At 44.4% G+C, this 22,350-nt stretch overlaps 1 protein-coding gene and 1 long non-coding RNA gene across 7 annotated transcripts in view; one reads left to right on the top strand and one right to left on the bottom strand.

The window, feature by feature from the left end:
* The first annotated feature begins 4,080 nt into the window (after positions 1–4,080).
* ZKSCAN4 (zinc finger with KRAB and SCAN domains 4) lies at positions 4,081–11,064 on the top strand. Its single transcript, XM_025470808.3, has 5 exons — positions 4,081–4,515; positions 5,831–5,975; positions 7,329–7,411; positions 8,362–8,485; positions 9,384–11,064. Exons 1-5 carry the CDS (start codon positions 4,081–4,083, stop codon positions 10,244–10,246), a joined length of 1,650 nt encoding a protein of 549 aa, XP_025326593.1. The 3' UTR covers positions 10,247–11,064.
* LOC112674405 (uncharacterized) overlaps positions 4,509–22,350 on the bottom strand; it is a 31,024-nt gene continuing 13,182 nt past the window's right edge. For 2 of the 6 annotated variants that reach the window (XR_004812327.2, XR_007408479.1), the window contains one exon: positions 4,963–5,200. This is a non-coding gene — a long non-coding RNA (uncharacterized LOC112674405). Of the gene's footprint in view, positions 4,681–4,962; positions 5,201–10,195; positions 21,872–22,350 lie in introns of those variants that run through there. The other 4 variants (XR_007408478.1, XR_004812329.2, XR_007408477.1 and 1 more) reach the window with 4 other exon arrangements.

Genomic DNA, 22,350 nt, shown 5'->3' with positions numbered 1-22,350 from the left:
CATGTATGTCTCTCCAGTGTTCTCAAATTCCATTTTCTACTCCCCTGAATCTGCTTCCTCAGGTATGACTGAGATTCCAATCTTATTCAGGGGACTCTACATTCCCCAAACCAGGAGAGCCTTCCTTGTTACCATCACTACAGTGAAGAATGGTATAAATGAGGGGTGTTATTCATGAATTCATGAGAAACAATAGTGGGTAAAAGTTTCACTGGATAACTGAAGTTCTGAACAACAAAGCTTCTAGTACTAACATTGCTACCAGTTAGATGTGGAACTTGAGAAGCCCTGAAATTTCTCTGTGCTCAGTGGAGAAGTGAGTCTTATAGCTTCTAGCGGTCTTTAAAAGCTGATCGTATTGGGGAACCTGGCTGGCTCAGTCAGGGGATCATGGGACTCTTGGCCTCGGGGCTAGGAGTTTAATCCCCATGTTGGGTATAGAGATGACTTTAAAAAAAACTTTTAAAAAGTTGATCGTATTTTTAAAAGGCCACATAGCCATACTGACATGCTTTCATTTTCTCTGGCTGCAAGGTAACTGCTCCTCAACAGGTAAAAGCAGTGCAGGAGTTAAAATATGTCTACAGTGAATAGTGACCTACTATACCTATATATCTATATATCTTGGGAGGATGAGAATTATTTTTTAAGGATTTTATCTATTTATTTGAGAGAGAGCACAGCAGGGGGGCAGAGGGAGAGGAAGAAGCAGACTCCCCTCTGAGCAGAGAACCCCATGAAGTGGGACTCAATCCCAAGATCCTGAGATCATGACTTGAGCCAAAGCAGACGCTTAACCAACTGAGCCACCCACGCACCCTGGGAATGGAAAGTCTTAAAAAATAGTTATGCATGCAAAGCATTATCACCATAATACTTAAAGGGAATATATAAGTCAAAGGAAAATTTATAAGTAATGCTCCAGATCATGAGATATATGTGTATGCATAACCAGAGTCATAGCCCCAAGAACTAACAAGACCAAAAGGGGAATCAACAAGACTGGTGGATGTATTTTCTCAGAGTTTTGGGGCTTGGACTTTGATTTTATTCTACTAGCAAGCTAATTAACTTAGCTTGTCATTGTTTCAAGAAATTCAGCATGAAATATGAGTTTCCTGCGTCAGAAAACTTGAATGGGGTCTTTAGGAAGAGACGGTAGTAATGGATCAGTGTTGGTTTTCTGGGGCCATTGCTCCCTCCCCCATGCCTATGAACAATCTCCTCACTCCACCTGGGCTCCAAACTCAATCCAAGCTGGGCTGCTGCCTCCTCTACCACTTCCTCTGGCACCACCTAAAGATTTTTGGACTGAATAACTCAAGAAAGAGGGGAGGACTTTGTTTAATTAAAAAGCAAATTTCTATGGAAAATTTCAAATATGTAGAAGCATAAAAAGTATATTACAGTGAATCCCAATGCCTCTTCCCCAACTTCAGCAGTCATTGTGGTACCTTTCTTTGTGTGTTTTCTTTAGTTTTGAGTATTTTATTTATTTATTTATTTATTTAAGTAGGCTCCATGCCCAGTATGGAGCCCAACGCTGGGCACAAACTCACAACCCTGAGATCAAGATCTGAGCTGATAGGCAGCCCAGGTGGCTCAGTGGTTTAGCACTGCCTTCAGCCCAGGGCCTGATCCTGGAGACCAGCAATCAAGTCCCATGTTGGACTCCCTGCATGGAGCCTGCTTCTCCCTCTGCCTGTGTCTCTGCCTCTCTCTCTCTGTGTGTCTCTCATGAATAAATAAATAAAATCTTAAAAAAAAAAAAAGATCTGAGGTCAAGAGTCTGAGGCTCAGTTGAGCTGCCCAGATGCCCCTAGTTCTGAGTATTCAAAAGCAAATCTAGACATTATATCAGTTCACCTATAAGTACTTCAGTATAAATTTCTAATAAATGACACTTTTTTCCTTAACATAACCAAAGTATCATTAGGACAACTAAATTGATAGTAACTCCTTAATATCATTGCATTTTAGTTTTCCCAGCTGTCCCAAATATGTTTTTTATAGCTGTTTTCTTCTGATCAGGTACCAAATAATGTTTACCATTGCATTTGGCTCATATATCTATTCAGTTTCTTTTAATCATAGACTTTTCCTACTTTTTCCTCTACCTTTTCAAGAAATACCATTTATTTGTTGAGGATCGAGGTTCTTCTGTCCTATTGAATATCCCACATTCTGAATTTTATTTATTGCTTCAAGTATCATTTAACTAATTAACTCTCAAATGTACCTGCATATCACAATCATCTAGGAAAATTCTATAGTTATGCACACCTGAGTTCCATTCTTCGACATTCTGATTTAATTGGTCTTGTTTACAGCCAAGATATCAGGATGTTTTAAAGCTCCTCAATAATTCTAATATGCCACACAGTGTGAAAACTGCTAACTTGCTTCTGAATCCCACCTATATGCAACTATTAGGAACTAGAAAGTTAATTAGATTCAGGTTCACTTATTTTGCCAACAATACTTCATAGTAGTGCCTTGCACCTCTGTGGCATCTTATCAAGAGGAAAATATTTTCTAGTGGTTTTCATTTGTAACAACCTTTGGGATCTCTCATTTTCTTCAATTCTATCCCCTCTTTGCTATCCATTGAACTGCGTAGGGGTAGGCTGAGGTACCAGCATGGTATTTTTCCACTTAATAAACTTCTACCAAACTTGCATTCCATTGAGTAGAAAGAGGACTTACTGACATCAGTCCAGCAAAATAACTGCTGTCACATCTGGCTTAAATCTAGTCACTTCTGGCTCAAAGAAATGTCAGGTTTTCCTTCCATTTTAGTATAGGCCATTATTCTAAGAACTTTACACACACACACACACACAAAACCTCACTTACTGCTCACAACAAACCTATCTACTATTAGTATCCCCGAGTTATAGATTGGGAAAGTCAGGCAGAAAGACGTTAAGTGGAAAATCGAGGTCACCCAGCTACTAAGTGGTAAATAAACCAGGATTTTTAAAAAAAGATTCTACTTATTTATTCATGACACACACACACAGAGAGAAAGAGAGAGAGACAGGCAGAGGGAGAAGCAGGCTCCATGCAGGGATCCCGATGTGGGACTCGATCCTGGGTCTCCAGGACGACGCCCTGAGCCAAAGGCAGGCGCTAAACCGCTGAGCCACCCAGGGATCCCCTAAATCAGGATTTTGGCTTTAGAGTCTGTGGATCTACTCACCGAGCTAGACTGTGAATGGGAACTGGGAAGAAGCAAGAAGAGAGGAGAGAAGAGGATCCCGGAAGTCAGCGATACCAGATTCCCAGAAGTACGGAGCAGCATGAACCTGGCTGCTGAGAGGAGGCCCTAGAAGACGGAAAGTGGAAAGCTGTGGGGAGAGGGGCGATCTCTAGTGAATTGAGTTGGAGGGATGAGAATGCCTTGTTGGCGGTTTGCTGCCTACAATGTGGTAAGGATGAATGGCAGAGGACTAAAACCAAACTTAGGGAAGTCTTTCTTCCAAGCCATTTGTCCTAAAAGGGAAGGAAAGAGAGTGACAGCTAGAGGCGGGCAAGGTCCAAGGGCAGCCACTGCTCTCCCCCAAGCAAGGGCCCGGTGATCGTTCTGGCTTGCTCGGCCAGCCCTCCTGCCGGAGCGCTAAGGATGCCGGGAAGCGCGTCTTCTGAACCTTAGCGTCCGTTGCCGGCCACCCCCTTGGCCCAGCTTACATCAGAGCCGGGGCATCTGGAGGTGAGCTCTTATTTCCTGTCCGTAGCCAGCCGCCCCTTAGTCCCTCTTGCCCTGGGTGCGCCCTAGTCCTGCGACGGGCCTGACAGCGGAAGGGTTAACTCGGGGCTACCGCGAGAGTCGCGTCCTAAGAGCCGGGGAAGGGGCGAGAGTCCCCGACTTCCGGTCCCCGGCTTCCGGCTTCCGGCGTCCGGCTTCGGCGCGCTCCCGGGAGGGGACGGCTACCTGTTGAAGTCGGAGGCTGGGCCCCCGGCTGCGCGCCTTGCTGCGGGTCGGGTCCGGGTGCGGAGGACGCAGGGGACGCCGCGGTGCGGCAGCCACCGGCACTCGTCGGCCGGGCAGGGGGGCCGCCTCTCGGCGCGAGCCCGGGGATGGCCAGAGAGTCGAAGTGCAGCGCCGCCTTGGACGCCCACACTGCAGAGGAGCGACCGGGGCTCCTGAGCCGCGTTCTGACGGTGAAGGTGGAGGAGGAGGACGGCCCGTACCCGGCCGCAGCGGCGGGCGCGCCCCGCAGCCCTGCCCCCGGCACCGAACGCTCCCGCCGGCGCTTCCGGAGCTTCCGCTACCCCGAAGCCCAGGGGCCCCGCGAGGCCCTCACCCGGCTCCGGGAGCTGTGTCGACGCTGGCTGCGCCCCGAGTCCCGCAGCAAGGAGCAGATCCTGGAGCTGCTGGTGCTGGAGCAGTTCCTGACCATCCTGCCCGAGGAGCTCCGGGGCTGGGTGCGGGAGCAGCACCCCGAGAGCGGGGACGAGGCGGTGGTGCTCCTGGAGTATCTGCAGAGGCAGCTGGACGAGCGGGGGCCGCAGGTAGAGGCAAAAGGCTGAGTATCTGAGAGCCGCGCTCTGTTTCTTCTTCCTGAAGTCTCAAGATCCGAGTGAGGGCCGTTTCTGTCAGATTGAGAAGGTCTCGGGCTCTTTTGGTCTGGTGAACCTCTTTGCCATTCGGGAAGAGTCCACGGACCCCTCCTCATGCTAGTATTTTTAAGAACATAAGGGATTACAAAAGTACTCGAATATATTGGGATACGGTTAACAGCATGAAACCAATTAGTGATAAAATTATATATGTGCTTTTTTAAAGTTAATGCACCAAAGAGTAAGCCGTAGCGACCCGCCCCTAACCGGTACAGTTTCACAGGGTGCTGAATGACCTTGACAGGGTTTGCCTGGCTGTGCCTGCTTCGGCTGATAACATTTTGGTTTGTTGCTGCCATTCATAATCGAAAGAATGACTGAATTTTGCTTAGACACTAGTAAAAGTAGAAATACGTTTCATTTTTACATTCATAGAACACTTGGAAGGGAGTGGATGAACCACAGGTTCCTCTTAGGAACCTCTGGGTTCATTTTTAACTGCATCTTCCTGCTTCTTGTAGACCATTTTCTATGTGCATCATCCTGTATTTTTGTGTGATCCTTTCGCGGGACACATACCAGATAGCTGGTGACCAGGAGACCAAGCTTCTTCAATTGGCACTATTGTTCTCGAGCCCTAGAACAGTGAAAAGTCATTTCAAGTCCCTTTCAGGTTTTGCATCTTGTACAAAGGACGTGGAAATTCTCAGCTGCACATAAGCTAATGATAATGAAAGTGACTTCAGAACTAATTACAAGTGTCCGGAAAGGAACTTGCATTTAATAAGGACAGACCATATGCCAGGCTCTGTGTTAGGTGATTTCACATACTGTCATCTAAGTTGCCGGCCCTTCAGGCCTTGTGAGCTAGAAATTATTGTCCTCACTTTTCAGTGAAAAAAAAAAAAAATTCAAGTAGTCGGAAACTTAACACTAATTTCCAAAGAGCACAATGTGTATAACGAGGGAGCACCTGGTAGTGGTTAAGAGCTTGGGCTCTGGGGTCCTGCCTGTGCCCCCATCCTAGCACCTTCACGTATTAGAGGGGTGACCTTGGGCAACCTGTTTCAGCCCCGGGCCTCTACAGGGTTTTATCTCTAAAACTACAGATAATACTAGTACCTGGCTCATAGAGTTGTTGTTTTCTGCATTAAGAGAATTAATCTTCATAAAGCTCTTAGAAATAGTGCCTGGAAATAGAAGGTACTAGCAAGCACATGGAAAGCATAATAGAAGTTTTTATAAATACAAAGTGAATGCCTTCCAGATCCCAGGTGGTGTTGAGGGGCAACTACTCTGTTGTAAGGTGGCAGCGTTGACACCAGCTCAGAGGCCACGGAACACCCAGTTGCAGCCAATGAAGGCTTTGCTCAAGCATGAATCTCTGGGATCCCAGGCCTCACCAGACAGAGGTGAGTGTTATCTTCTGGGGACTATGAATTCTAGAGTTCACCCAACTTCATTTAAAAGCCAGACGTGTTGGCATGCCTGGGTGGCTCAGAGGTTGGCGTCTGTCTTTGGCTCAGGGCATGATCCCGGTTCAGGGATCGAGTCCCGCATCCGGCTCCCTGCAGGGAGTCTGCTTGTCCCTCCTGTCTGTGTCTCTGTCCCTTTCTCTGTGTCTCTCAGGAATAAAAAAATAAAACCTTAAAAAAAAATAGCCAGACCTGTTGACAGGTTCTTTATATGCCCATCAGAGACCTGCTTTACTTTGAGACTGAGATGACAGGGAAAGTTCAGGAAGTAAACAAGACTTCATTAAATTGGTGACTGGAATGACTCGATTAACACTGGTGTTTGGGAAGAATTGACTTCTTAATATCACAGTGATCTCCATTCATTGAACGTGAATTTGTGGAGATGACCTATGTGGTAGCTAGTGTTCTGGCCCCAGGGTCACAGTTGTCAGTAGACAGATTTCTTGCTCCACTGGAGCTTACACTCTAATAGGAAAGATGGCAAATAAAGTAATGATAATTTTAGTTATTGGTAAGTGCTATGAAGACCATAAGGCAAGAAATGTAAAGCCAGCCATAATATCCCAGACAGCGTAGGACTCTGCAAGTCAAAGAGTGTAAGTCTCCTATATCCTTGGTGTGTAACTAGGACAGGGTGAAATCACTCCATGGGAAAGCACTGGGTGCCCTTCTGCTGTACACATTTGGGCCTGTTCCCAAGACACGTAGCCCTGGGACACACCAGCCAACAGGCAGTCTTTATTTTTCCACAGAGGTTCTGACCTAAACTAATTGGTTTTCTGCCCCTTGCAAAGTTCAGCTCTTCCAGGAAAACTGGAAGTTACCCACCTCCTTATATAAGACTTCATTTTCTTCTTTCTGGGCCTAGCCTCATCTGACTCTTCTTAGTTTTTTAAAACTAAAGCAGAAACACACTAAGAGCTACTAAAGAGTTATTTTAAATCAAGAATCTTCTTATCCGTTCTCTCAGCGAAATTCAAGACTAAAGATCTTCAAATGGAAAGCTTTGTTGTCTTTCTACGTTGCTTTCCTGTCACCGTCACTCCCTCCCTCCCGGCTCCCCAGGACCCTGCCTGCTGAGGTTGCAGGTTGCATATCTGCAGGGGCTCATCACGCCTTTTCAGGCCCTAGTATGGGAGCCGGTAGGGACCAGGCATTCAGGAAAGGAGCGATTCTGTAGGAGCCTGCTGACAGGAATTTACGGGCCCCGTTTTTGCACTGGGAATCTACAGGTCAGGGAGGCTGGGTACCAGGGTCCATCTCATCCAGAGCGTCTTTCCTTCTTAGTTCTCCAGGTTCCTGGGCTTGGCCCAGGAGGGCGTTGCAGAGGAGACACAGTGGTGGCTGCCAGGCTGCCCCCAGAGTCCCAGGTGAGCTGGAGCCCCCTCCCTAGCAGCCCTCCTGCCCGTGGGATTCCCAGTAGGTCCCTTTCTCCCCAGTCCTCCTCCCTCATCCTCTGTCCCTGTGGACTTGGAGTTTTTTCATCTATCCCAAGGCTGTTCACTGTCCTCCGCCTTTATTTTGGAGCCCACTTACAAGAATTTTCCTGTTTTACTCCTAGAGCAGGGTGCTGTGTGATTCCCCAGTCTTCCCCCATCTGTTTGGTCAGCTCCCGTTATCAGTGGGATTTTCTTCTTCCACTGGGCAATTTAGCAAATACAAACAACGTTTTGTTGTGATGGCGATTTAGCTTTGTTTTTTAAAGATTCATCAATTGTGCTGTTAGAGCTATAAACACAGGACTTCTGCCCTCTAGGGACTGAAACTTGAAGGATTAGATGAGGCATGTTCTTTTAGGCTAAGCTAGAATACTAAAATCTGAATGCTCTTTACTGAACCTGGACTTTAATACCTTACCCGGTCTTTCACGTCCTCTTCAGCATTTGAGGCCCTATAATGTTTTCCCTGGTTTTCTTCACTTCAGACTGAGGTCTCCTTGTATTTTAAAAAATCGCTACTATAAATAAGCCCCCGCTAGCACTCTGCCAAAGCACAGCACAAATATTTTGAAAGCTTTGTGTATGCTTCCCCTCCTTTCACTGTCCTGGTCCTTGTGTCCCAAACCCTTTTACGTTCTGAACTATTTAGATCCAAATACGAAAGTATTTTTCCTAATGTGTGTGATATTTCTTTTCTTAATGGTCACATATATGTGTATATATTTACAAAGACGTTCTCAGAGACCGGGTGAAGGAGGCATAGTGGGCCACACTTGATCTTTTTAAAGAGAGCCCCTTTAGAAGGGATGTTCACTGCCTGTGCCCAGCTGTGGGTGTGACTTTGGAGAAGAAGAACGAGGTGGGCTCATGTCCTGTTTCAGGGCTTGCTGAAAACTGAAGATATGGCCCTGGCTTTCTGCTCTGTGTGGACACAGCTGGATTCATCTCGGGGCAGCTTCCACAGAGATGAGAGGCAGGAGAACTGTGGCGGCCCGACTCCCCTGGGTAAGAGTGTTGGGGGCTGGTTTCCTAGGGCTTCTTGGCATCCTTTGTCGGTTCAAACCTCCTGGGCTGCGAGAAGCTGTTGGGACTGTGTTTGCATTCAGAGCCACCATTTCTGAACCCCAGCTGCTAAGCACATGTGTGACTGGCTCTTTCACCCTCACCCTCGTGACCTTGCTTCTCCTGTGCTGCCGGTGTTCTGGTTAAGTGGGATGCAGCAGGTGCAACTCCCAGCACGGGCCGGCTCACAGGAGGTGTACAGGGAGTGTTCACCCCTCCCTGCTGCTGGCCTCAACAGAGGCCAGCTGGGTCCTCCTCAGGAAATGGGCCCTGGGACCACAGAGCCTGAGAGCGACAGGTGACTTGGAACCGACGGCAGAACTGACCTGGAGATGGGGGCACAGGACACACAGGGTGACAACCTACCTCGTCTGAGCTGCCACAGCTCCATGACAGTTTGGCAGGAGCTCCAGCTCAGATCTTTCCTCACCCAAGCCAGTTCTGCTGGAGACCTGCCCTTGTCTGGGAGCAGAATCCCTGCTGGTATTCCTTGTGAGGGATCAGTGTCTAAGTTCCTGCTTGCGCCACTTCTTACAGAAACGTCTCACAAGGTGGACGTCTCACAAGCTGCCCTGGCCTGCTCACTGCTGTCTTCTGCCCCGCCCTCCCAGCATCAGCCCCAGTGCAGGGTCTGCCTTTGTCCTCGGGACTGAGAGCCTCTGCATGTGTCCCCAGCGCCCAGTCCTCCCCACCTTCCTCCACGCCCGGGGTGAACCCTGCTCCTGACGGCCCCATGCCTATGCTCAGGTCTCCTTCCTCCCCAGCACCCGTCGTCCTCATCCCAGCACCTGGAAGGCTGTGGCAGGGCATAACTGAATTGTCTGGCCACTTGTTATTTCAGGTGGGGACACACAGGCTGAGATCACGGACCTGCCCCCGGGGGAGGAACGTCCAGGACAAGAGCCTGGGGAAATACCCTGCCACCTGGGTGAAGACGTCTCCCGCATTCCTGCCTGTGCAGAAGCTGGTGAACAGGAGGGCCGGTTACCAAGAAAGCAGAAAAATGCCACAGGAAATAGGCGGCACTATTGTCATGAATGTGGAAAGAGTTTTGCTCAGAGTTCAGGCCTGACCAAACATAGGAGAATCCACACTGGGGAGAAACCCTACGAATGTGAAGACTGTGGCAAGACCTTCATTGGGAGCTCTGCCCTTGTCATCCATCAGAGGGTCCACACTGGGGAGAAACCGTATGAGTGTGAGGAATGTGGCAAGGTCTTTAGTCACAGCTCAAACCTCATCAAACACCAGAGAACCCACACTGGGGAAAAGCCCTATGAGTGTGAGGACTGTGGCAAGACGTTCAGCCAGAGCTGCAGCCTCCTTGAACATCACAAAATCCACACGGGGGAGAAGCCATACCAGTGTAGCCTGTGTGGCAAGGCTTTTAGGCGGAACTCACACCTCCTGAGACACCGGAGGATCCATGCTGACAAAAACGTGCAGGATCCTGAACGTGGAGAGACCTGGGAGTATCAGGGGAGGGGGGAGGGCCAGTGGGAAAATAACGAGGCTCCCGTGTCTTATAAGTGTACCGAGTGTGAGAGAAGTTTCACTCAGAATAGAAGCCTTCTCGAACACCACAAAATCCACACTGGTGAGAAACCCTTTCAGTGTGACACGTGTGGAAAAGGCTTCACACGAACTTCCTACCTTGTTCAACATCAGAGAAGCCACGTTGGGAAAAAAGTTCCATCACAGTGACCCCCGTCGTACATGTGAGAGCTGGTGCTCATTGCTCATTGGCCTGAAGCCACTGGGAACCCTTTCTGACCACAGAAACTGGGCTGGGACTTTGTTTACCACTTCCCATCATCTTATGTCAGAAGACAGAGTCTGGCTGAGATGTATGGTCTTCTGCATTCTAGAAGGTGGGTGGGGAGCAGCTTGTTTGATAGGAGGCTACGGGAGAGTTGTCTGGAAGGGGTAGGACCTGAAATGTTTATTCTTACCTACTGGACTGAAGTGGGCTTCCAGACTGGCTAACCACCTCCAGCTGGCACCTTAGGATGTCTCCTGGGCAGAAGGCTCTGTTGGGAGCTGCTGCTCTGACCGTTTTGCTTATAAAGAATCCTCCATCAGTCGGTCAGATCCATGACATCTTCTACTCCCCATTGTGCCTTGAACACAGGTGCTCATAAAAATACATTAAATATACCAGTGAGGTGACCTCCACAGCTCTCCGAATGCAATGTGCTTTCAGATTTCTGAGGCCTAACTAAGGCCACTTGGTCTGTGTCTAATTCTCTGAGTTTCTAGATTTTGGGTCAGTTGTGTATTTATTGCTATGTACATAGGATTGTCAGAGTTGAAGTGGGGGAAATCCATATTTCTTCACCACCATAGTACTTGTAGAAGAATGCTGTAAGCAGCTGATCATGCAGACATGGTGAGACTGCTCCATTCATAGAACTCCATTTTTCAATGTTAATTACGTTTGCCCACATTAATTTTGCTACTTTTTAGGGGGAAACCTTTCACATTCAGGTAAATAAAAAGTGAATCAAGTTAGATCAAAGTGATTATGGATTTTGATAAAAATTCTGTGATGTTGAACAGCTTGTTTCTCACCTTTTAGTTATCTTGGGCCTAACAGATTGCTAAGACCCTGTTTGTATCCCTTTTTCCCAACTTAGAGCCAACTTGAATCACAGCTTATGCTAGCTAAACAAGTTTCCTCCAGGTCAGAGGATTCACACTAGATGTGTATAGCAAGTTTCATATTTTTGGAACTGCTCTCTTGGTTTGGGATAGGAAGATTGGGTCAGAGGCAGCCAATGAGGATGGGAGCCCAAGTCTGAGCTGTAGGAGAAAATGTGTATCTATTCAGAATTACATTGGAATCCTACTCTACAATATCCAAAGTATTAACATGTGAAGCCACAGTAAGAATTTTGTGATACCTCTTCTTTTCACCCAAATCACCTACTGTGTTCTTCAAAGACTGACAGCTTCCTGATATCACCAGCTTACAGCTTTACCAGGCTGTGCCAAGAATGGATTCCATTTCTCCTGGATCTCAGGACCAGAGATCAGGACAATGTTTTATTCAGTTATCAGCATAGTGTTCTCTGTGCTCTCAAGTACCCTTTCTGGGTTCCTACTCTGAAGCACCACAGGCTGACTAGAGACTTTGCAGACTGTGGGGCTCTCCCTCTATCACTTTCCTGTAGTCTTTCGTTGCCTTAATTTCCCCTCATTGCAGTCTAATTTAAAACTTCTTTAGCTTTCCAAAATTCTATAGACTTTCTCCATTTAATCTTTTCTGGCTCTAAATTTTCCTTAAGTTTTTTACTTCCACAAAGCTAGCAATTTCCTTTTCTCTATTTTTCCTGAATATTGGCTAATAGCCTTGATCTTAAACACTGTTCATTTTTCTTCTCACTCTTTATGTCATGGAGAGAAATATATGTGAAAGCTTTTTATAAACCAGAAAGCATTACACTCAATATAATTTACTGAGATTAACAAGGGACCCTATGCCTCCTTCACTCTTTCTGCTCCCTCTCAGCCTTAAAAACTTCTCTGTAGAGGAAGAAATTTAGAAAAATAATTCCAAATGCCTATTCTGTCTGATAATGAAAGATAAAGCATATACATACATACATACATACATACATACATACATACTTGGGCTTAGGGTTTCAGCATACTAAAGTTGATAAGACCTGCACATAGATTGGATAGTACCATGAGAATGATAAGCTGAATGGTACAGAATCTCAGGAAAAGGTTATTTCAGGCTGTGAAATTATTATCACATGGATAGGGTGATGTGTGAAAGAGCTGGGAAGACTAAAGGAATTTGTAAGTAAGGCAAGTTTGAAATAGGTACATTGTAGGGGTCTGGGGTCTTCAGTGCCAGAGCAAGGAGTTTAAATTTTATTCAGTAAGTACCAGGGAGCCACTGACAAGATCAAAATACCGTCTGGCAGCATTGTGTAATTTCAACTCAAAAAATTATTTGCTGGTAGTCTTGGACGTACTGCTTTAGTAAAAGCAAAAGTAAGATTATTAGATGGCTTCAACTCTAGCCTATTTAATAGGCCTGTCAAAAAATTTGTTTCCAGATGAAATTAAAACTAGTAAACTGCTTAGTTAAGATACAACCAGTACTTAGAGTAGAATAAAATGCCACTTTTTATGCTGTTGAAAATTGTTTTTATGAATTTTAGTGTTGATTAGTCAGCTGTTCTACTTCATTTCTCCAACTGCTGCAATGCAGAAATCCTCCATTTTATCTTTCTCCCTTTGCAGAAGTAGTTTTTTTCCACTTGGGTAGAATGAATAGTTATTATGAAAAGAGCTTTTGATGACTAGCCTTCCTGGATGTGTTCTTAATTTTGATAAAGAATATAACCCTATGAAAGACTGTTTTTTCCTTTAGAAGGAAAAAAACAGGGAAGCCTGGGTGGCTCAGCAGTTAAGTGTCTGCCTTCAGCTCAGGGCATGATCCTGGAGTCCCTGGATCCCGTCCTGCATTGGGCTCCCTGCAGGGAGCCTGCTTCTACCTCTGCCTATGTCTCTCCTCTCTCTCCCTGTGTCTCTCATGAATAAATAAATAAAATCATTTTTTTTTAAATAAGGGACAGTTTACCCATAGGGTTATGAAGACCACTTATACAAACAAATGCTGAGAATTTCTAGTTCCAAGTGGGGCTGTAGTAAACCCTGAACTCACCTCCTCCCACAGACCCACTGAATCAAGCTACAGTGGAACAATTTCCTCTGAAAAAGCAAAGGCTGGCTGAATGACAATCATACACCTGGCAAACAAGAAGAAAATCACTTGGAACCATGTAGAAGAGTTGGAACACAACCTTGCCATAAAGCCCACCCCTGGCACAGTGATCGACAACTTGGAAGGAACCCAAAATCTGGAGCTTCTCCCTGAGGAGCAATGGGTTCAAACCCACATCAGGTATACCAGCTTTTAAGACACACTTGAGAGACAATTCCTCAAAACCCAACAGGGCCTGTATCCCAAGATCCACAAGACTGAAGGGATCTGAGAAAGTGCTCTTACAGGACTCAGAAGCGGCTGATAGTACTCAGATTGAAAGTGAAGGAGAATCACCTGCTTCTTTTAAAACACTGGCCTAAGGAGCAGCTTCAAACTGAATATATACTTAGGAGCCTACTGAAACATTCCAGAGAGGAAACTGGCAGGTGCCATCTTTGCAATCTGTCTTTACCATGCTCCAGAGCACCAGTATCTTTCATAAGGGAGCTTTTACATGCCTCTAGTGTCCTAAGTTTTGCGGCTGCCACCTAGGGCATGCCTCTAGATCACTTGGCTCTGGAGACCAGGGGAGCTTCCATCCCTAGTCTCTTCAGGCTATATTTGGTGTCCCCCCAAAAGGAGCTCATACCCAGCCTGGTGCCCCAATTTTTGTGATTGCAAGAGAAGAAGAAAGGAACAGAAAGAGACTACAAAAACAGCCAGAAAACAATGAACAAAATGGCAATAAATACATACCTATCCATAATTACCTTAAACATAAATGGACTAAATTCTCGAATCGAAAGACACAGAGTGGTTAAATGGATAGAGACAAGACCCATCTCTATGCTGCCTACAAGAGACTCACTATATATATGAGAACACACAAGACTGAAAGTGAAAGGGATGGAAAAAGATACTCTATGCAAGTGGAAAACAAAAGAAAGGTAGAGTAGCTAAACTTAATGAGATAAACTAGACTTTAAAAAGACTAATGACATAATGATAAAGGGGTCAATCCAACAAGAAGATACAACATTTGTAAATATTTATGCACCCAACTTAGGAGCACTTGAGTATATAAGCAAATATTAAACAGGAATAAAGGGAGAAATAGCTCCACAAACCAATATTTCACTCTATATGTTAACTAAAATTTAAATTTTTAAAAAAGTAATAAAGTGAGAAATAGCAATATAACAATACTAGGGTCTTACATTGATGGACAAATAATCCAGACAGAAAATAAGGAAACATTGGCCTTACATATGTTAGGCCAGGTAAACTTAACATATTTATGGAACATTCCACCCTAAGGCAACAGAATACACATTCTTCTCAGAAGCACATGGAACATTTTCCAAAATACACCATATATTATGCCACAAAACAAGTCTTAATAAATTTGAAACGAATGCATCATATAAGTATCTTCCAGCCACGCTGGTATGAGATTAATTATACAAAGAAAACTAAAATTTCACAAATATGTGAAGATTAAATGACTTGCTACTGAACAGCTAATAGATCAAAGGAGATAACAAAAAATACCTTGAGACATGAAAATGGGAATATAACACTATATGGGATGCAGCAAAAGCAGTTCTAAGAGACAAGTTCAGAGTGATAAATGCCTATCTCAAAAAACAAGAAAAGTCTCAAAAAATCTAACTTTACACATCAAGAAACTAGAAAAAGAAGAACAAATGAAGGCCAAAGTTAGCAGAAGAAAGAAAGATTACAGCAGAAATAAATAGAGACTAAAGAGACAGTAGGAAAGATTAATGAAACTAAAAGCTGGCTCTTTGTAAAGAAAATTGACAAACCTCTAGCTAGACTCACGGGGCGGAGGGGAGACTGAGAAGAGGACTCAAAAATCAGAAATGAAAGAGATGTTACAACTGATACCACAGAAACACATAGGAACAATTTTAGGCCAACAGCTTGGATAACCTAGAAGAAATGGGTTCTAGAAGAAATTCCTAGAAATATACAACCTACCAAGACTGAATCATGATGAAATAGAAAATCTGAACAAAAACAGTTACTAATAAGGAAATTTGAATTAGTAATCAAAAATGTCCCAACAACAACAAAAAGTCCAAGACCAGACAGCTTCACTGGTTAATTCTACCAAATATTCAAAGAATAACGATCTTTCTCAAATTCAAAAAAAAGAGAAGGGGAAGGAATTTCACACTCATTTTGAGGCCAGCGTTACCCTGTTATCAAAACCAGATAAGGATGGCACAAGAAAGGAAAATTATAGCCCAATATTCCTATTGAATATAGATGCAAAAATCCTCAAAATATTAGCAAACCAAATTCAACAATACATTAAAAGAATCATATAGACAATTAAATGGGATTTATTCCAGGGATGCAAGGATGGTTCAACTTCTGCAAATCAGTCAATATGAAACACCATCACATTAACAAAATGAAAGAGAAAGATAGCATGATCATCTCAATAGAGAAAAAGCATTTGACAAAATTTATCATTTATGTTAAAAATTCTCAACAAGGTGGGTGTAGAGGGAACATAACAATGAAGGCTGTACACAACAAGCCCACAGCTAACATCATACTCCAAAGTGAAAATGTTTTCTCTAAAATCAGGAACCAGGGATCCCTGGGTGGCGCAGTGGTTTAGCGCCTGCCTTTGGCCCAGGGCGCGATCCTGGAGACCCGGGATCGAATCCCACATCGGGCTCCTGGTGCATGGAGCCTGCTTCTCCCTCTGCCTATGTCTCTGCCTCTCTCTCTCTCTCTGTGTGACTATCATAAATAAATAAAAATTAAAAAAAATAATAATAAAATAAAATCAGGAACCAGACAAGGCTGCCCACTCACTACTTTTATTCAACGTGGTATTGAAAGTCCTAAAAGAAAAAAGAAAAAAAAAAAAAAAGAGAAGAAGAAAAAAAATAAGTCCTAGCCACAGCAATTAGGCAAGAAAAAGATATAAAATGTATCCAAATTAGAAAGGAAGAAATGAAACTGTCATTATTTGCAGATGACATTTCATACATAGAAAATACTGAAAACTACACATACACACACACAATTAGAACCACTAAATGAATTCAATAAAGTTATAGGATATAAAACCAATACACAAAAATCTGTTGTGTTTCTATTCAATAATAATAAACTATCAGAGAGATTAAGAAAACAATACCATTTATAATTACACCAAAGAGATTAACATACCCAGAAATAAATTTAACTAAGGAGGTAAAAGATCTATATATTGAAGACTGTAAGACATTAATGAAAGAAACTGAAGACAAGTAAATGGAGATATTCAATGTTCACGAATTGGAAGAATTCATATTGTTAAAATGTCCATACTACTTGAAGCAATCTACAGATTCAATGAAATTCCTGTTAAGATTCCAATGACTTGGGATCCCTGGATGGCGCAGAGGTTTAGCGCCTGCCTTTGGCCCAGGGCGTGATTCTGGAGACCTGGGATCAAATCCCACGTTGGGCTCCCGGTACATGGAGCCTGCTTCGCCTTCTGCCTATGTCTCTGCCTCTCTCTCTCTCTCTCTGTGTGACTATCATAAATAAATAAAAATTAAAAAAAAAAAAGATTCCAATGACTTGGGAAACTTTTGCATTGGGTGGGAAATGGAATCATGGATTCAACAGGCCATAGTGGCACACTCACTCTTTGTCCTTTCACTTTGCATCAGTACCTATTGTTTCTCCTTTCAAGAATAGGATTTTTTCCATCTGAAAGAATTATCCTAGAATAAAATTTTAAAAATTCCAATGTCAGCTTCAGTTGAGAAACAGCCTTCTGCAGTCTCCTCTGCAAATGGGCTCCATGGCCATCCCCACCACTTGTGATCACCCACCAAGGCTTGCATGGTGTCACCGCCGAGGTTTCCACCAGCCCACAAGTGACAGCAGCTCACTCCTGGCTATTGCTGGTGCCAACTAGGCTCCACTTCCAATAACTGCTTCTGCAGAAGTGCAGAGTAGGCTGGGGAAGCCATCCCTCACCACCCAAGTCTCTGCAAGGCTGACCTGGGTCACTGGTGGGCAAGCTTCTTTTTCAGGAAGTCCGCTTTCCCATTCATGGCTACAGTGTTCAAGTCCCCAGAAAGTTCAGAATCTTCTCAGGCCTCCAATAGCATGATCACCTGTAACTTGTTCTGGGAGCCATGAGGAAGCAGCCTGGTGGCCAGCCTGGCAAAGCCAACACCAGGCTCCAGGAGGTGCTAGGCCCATCAGTGAGTGCCCTTCCATTCCCCTCCTCTCCTTCCCCTTAGATTAGGCAGGCTGCACCAAGCAGAAGCAGTTGGGTTCTTTTATATCAAAATAGTAAAACACCAAAAGGAAGATGAGAGAATCCCATTCTTTTTTTTTTTTTTTTTTCCCATTCTTTTTTATCCAAGCCATCCACAAGCCTTCCTGATACCCTGGAACCATGTGCCTTGCACCAAGTGAAAAATAAACTCCAAGCAGCCATTTGAAAAAGAAAATTCTAATGGCATTTTTCACAGAAATAGAACAATTTTAAAATTTGCATAGAACCATAAAAGACCCTGAATAGACAAAGGAATCTTGAAAAAGAAGACCAAAGCTGAAGTCATCATGCTCCTTGATTTCAAACTATATTATAAAATTACAGTAATTAAGAGTATGTCATTGGCATAACATTCACATAGAACAGTGAAACAAAATAGCCCAGAAAAAAGCCCACCCATATATGGCCAATTAATTTATGACAAAGGACCCAAGAATATATAGTGGGAAAAAGTCTCTTCTATAAAGGTGTTGGGAAAAGTAGACAGTCATATGCAAAATAATGAACCTGGACTACTATGTTATACCATATACAAAGATTTGGATTAGACTTGAATGTGAGGCCTGAAATGTAAAACTCCCAAAAGAAAACCCAGGCAGTAAGCCTCTTGATGTAGGTCTTGGCAGTGATTTCTTGAATCTGATACCAAAAGCAAAAGTAAATAAGTGGGCCTGCATCAAATTAAAAAGCTTTTGCAGACCAAAGGAAACTATCAACAAAATGAAAAGGCAACATATAGAATGGGAAAAGATATTTGCAAATCACATTATCTGATTAATGTCTAATATCCAAAATACATAAGGAACTCATACTACTCAATAGCAAGACAAAAAAAAAAAAACCCAACTAATAAATGGGCAGAAGATCTGAATAGACATTTTTCCAAAGACATACAAATGGCCAATGGGCACCTGAAAAGATGTTCAATATTAATCATCAGGGAAATGCAAATCAAAACTGTAATGAGATATCCTCTCACACCTGTTAGAATGGTTACTATTAAAAAATAAAAAAGACACAAGAAATAACAAATGTTGGCAAGGATGTGGAGAAAAGGCAATCCTCATGCACTGTTTGTGGGCATGTTAATTTGATTCAGCCCCTATGGATACAGTATGGAGGTTCCTCAAAAAATTAAAAATTGAACCACCATATGACCCAGCAATTCCATGTCTAAATATTTATCAAAACAACCAACAACAACAACAAAAGACTAAACAAGGGACACTTGGGTGGCTCAGCAGTTGAGCATCTGCCTTCAGCTCAGGGCATGATCCCAGGTTTCTGGGATTGAGTCCTGCATCAGGTTCTCCTGCCTATGTCTCTGTGCCTCTCATGAATAAATAAAGAAAATCTTTAAAAAATAAAAAGACAAACACACAAACAAAAAAACCAAAAACACTACTCAAAAAGATATATGTACTTTTGTGTTCAGTGCAGCATTATTTACGATAGCCAAAATATAGAAACAACCTAAGTGTCTGTTGATGGATAAATGGATTAGAAACTGTGGTATATATACACAACGGGATATATGACAGTGGTTTGGAAGGGCTATCTTCCCACTCACCTTTGTTTAGGAACCTGTCTTTGTTGGTATCACATCCAGCATTTAGGCATTATTAATTGGTGGCTGATTGCTCTATTGTTTTCAACAATACCTTGTGCCATAAAATATTCAAGTATGATACAATTAAATTTAAACCCCTTTTTATGGATAGTTTTTGAGGCCAATATGTATAACATTTCTGTCTCACCCCATGGGGGCTCTTCTCTCTTGTCTTTTTCCCTGGTTCTCATTGGTAAATTAGCCAGCCTCCTAAGATTTATTATTTAGCTTCCATGGAGTTATTAGCTTACTTTAAAATTGCCAACTACCAAAATCTACACTGTTTCAGAGAGTACCTTTAGGCTTGACCTTTCCCATAATCTGTTCCAAGTATAGTCAGTTCCACTGGGGAGAGCCTCAGAGCATTCTGCTCTTACACTCACCTCTTCCCCATGGCAAAATATGGGTTACTGCTCCAGAGCTGAGGACAGGAACAGTGACCCACTTCTCTCAGCGACACTTCTGCATTATGATTAGGGTGCTGGGCCAGGCAGCAGCCTCTAGTCTTCCCAGTATGAAACTTCTGCCTATGAGTGAGCTTGTGTGAGGGCTTTTAAGGCTCCACTATTCTTAGCCTGCCATGGTGCCTCAAGTAGAGCCTCTGCTCTATGAATGTGGGCTGGGTGGAGGAAAGAGTGCTTGACTTACTGGTCATACTTGCCTGGAATTTAGTCTCTGAAAAATAGAACTTTGGAGGAATTGAAAAAAAGTGCTGGTGCCTTGTCCCTCTTGGGGTGGTACCTTAGCCTTCGCTAGACCCTGGGGAATTGGGAGCCCCATCTTTTTAGACATTCCCACCCAGACTGGAGCTTCCCTCATGCTGAGCCAGTGGATGGGGATAGGATAGGAAGTGGTTCACAGCACAAGTGCTACAAACTGTGTTCTTACGAAAATTTAGTACATTTTCTTTTTCATTTATTTGAGAGAAAGAGAGAGAGAGAGCACGCACAAGTGGGGGCGGGGGGGGCGCAGAGGGAAAGGGAGAAGCAACTCTCCACTGATAAGGGAGTCCAATGTGGTGCTTGATCCCAGGACCCTGAGATCATGACGGGAGCAGAAGGCAGACACCCAACTGACTGAGCCACCCAGGCGCCCCATGAAAATAGATTTTCTTGAACAAATGTTTCCCTATTTGCCTAATGCTCTTAGGACAATTTCGAGAGACTGTAAGTGATAGCATTCACCAGTAATGACTGTTTCACTCTGAGTGGGTCCATGGAGCTCCTATGCTGCCAATTCAGAAGTTGCTTTTAAGATTTAATTTGTAATTATTTATTCCTATTTTAATAATGGGTATTAAATTTTTATTAGTCTTTGTCCACCCTTCTTTTAATGTGCTATGGATTTTTTTTGGCTAGTATTTATTTGGGATTTTTGAATTAATATTTATAAGTAAATATGAATGGTAGTTCTCTCTATGCTAGTTCTGACAGATCTTAATATCAATGTAATATTTACTTTATAAAAAGAACTTGTCTTAAACTTATACAGTGATGTATGTCAATCATTTCTCAACAAAGCTGAAAAAAAAAAACAATTTGGAATAATTCCTTTTAAAAAAAATCTAATCTCCAGAAAAGTTTAAATAGAATGGCTTTATGTTCATTAGAGTTTTTTTTTTTTTTTTTTTTTAGAGTTTTTATACATTTTATACATTTTACTGTGAAATTCACTGAACCTGGTGCTGTCTTAGGGATAGAACTTTGACAATCTTTCTGTTTCTTCTCAGTCTCCGGCAGAGATTGCTCATTGTCCACCCAACATCCATTTTCCCTTTCCTACTCAGAGCCATAATCCTGATTCTATCTGGATGCAGTGTCTCGGGAATACAGGACCACATTTTGCAGTGCCATGATTATGTCATCAAGAAGGTTTCGCAGCATCTCAGAGAGAATGACAGTGAGGGATGGAGACCGGGCTACCGGGAAATGGTAAAGGTTGCCCACACCTTCCTCTTTGGATGCGCCCCCGAACCACAAGTCAGTACTTCTTCCTAAACACACGGAGAGGGGACGTGGGGACATGAAGCAAGGCATTTCCTAGCTTCCACCTGTGCGGACAACGCGGCCAGGGACCCGGAAAACCTGCACAAGGCAACCGTCAAGGCAGCTCAGCCCCGCGTGGGTCTTCTGATGTGGATGAGGTTGCAGTGGTGGCAAAAGCTCTTCCCACCCTTGCATCAGTGAGGCCACTCGCCTGTTGGCTCTTTGGGGCTCAGGGAGTAAGGCAGGCCCACAGCAACTCTTCCCGCACGGCTGCCCTGGTGGGGTCTCCCTGGCCCAGGGCTCCTCAGGTGCTGGGTCAGCCCCATGCTCTGAGGGAATGCCTTCCCACACTCCTGCACTCCTGAGAGTGGGGCCGCTTCTGTGGGCTGTGGCCCCTTGGGTTCCACCGGCAGGTCCTTCCTCCCTCCTCACGTACACAGCATCTCTCCCCAGGGGTGTTCTCCGCTGGCCAATGAGGCCGAGCTCTGGGCAAAGCTCTTCTCACACGCATGACATAGCTGCTGCCCTTCCTGCCCTGGGGGGCTGCCCAACCAGCAGGGCCCCAAGCACTCCATGTCGGGACCTTAGGGGCCTTCCTCCCAGGTCCATCCCTAGATATCCCCCCAGGAACTCAGCTGCCTCAGGGCCAGGTTCCTCTGCACCAGAGCTCCTGCTCAGCCGCTTGTTCGGCCTGAAACAGAAAGACCAGGCAAATGTCACCTGTTCTCGGAGTCTGCGGGAGGCTCACACTGTGTGCCCAAAAGGACAGGGTGCTCCTAACCTGCTGGACCCCACATCATAGAGCAGAGGCATTAGAAACCCAAGGGCTGGTGTGGGAAAACTTTCCTCTAGGTAATAAGGAAGTCTAGTGAATTCAGCAAAATACAGTTCAGCCCAGCCTTCCCTTCCACACAGCCTAGGCCTGGAGAGAATTCTTCATGGGGAGGGCTGATCCAGATCAGGGTGGCTTCTCTTAGTTCCCCTCAGAACTCCCTCCCCATGGAGCATCTGGGTGGTTCAGTTGGATCAGGTCACGCTCTCAGGGTCCTGGGATCGAGGCCCACATCAGGGTCCGTTCTGTGAGGAGTCTGCTTGAGATTCTCTCTCTGCCCCTCCCCCAACTGCACACACCTGTGCTTGCTCTCTCCCTCTCTCTGAAAAATAAGTAAA

The sequence above is a fragment of the Canis lupus genome, chromosome 35 (assembly GCF_003254725.2).
Source record: "Canis lupus dingo isolate Sandy chromosome 35, ASM325472v2, whole genome shotgun sequence".
Classification (NCBI taxonomy): Eukaryota; Metazoa; Chordata; class Mammalia; order Carnivora; family Canidae; genus Canis; species Canis lupus.
Note: the sequence above shows the minus strand (reverse complement) of the source record. Positions and strands in the feature narration are given on the sequence as shown.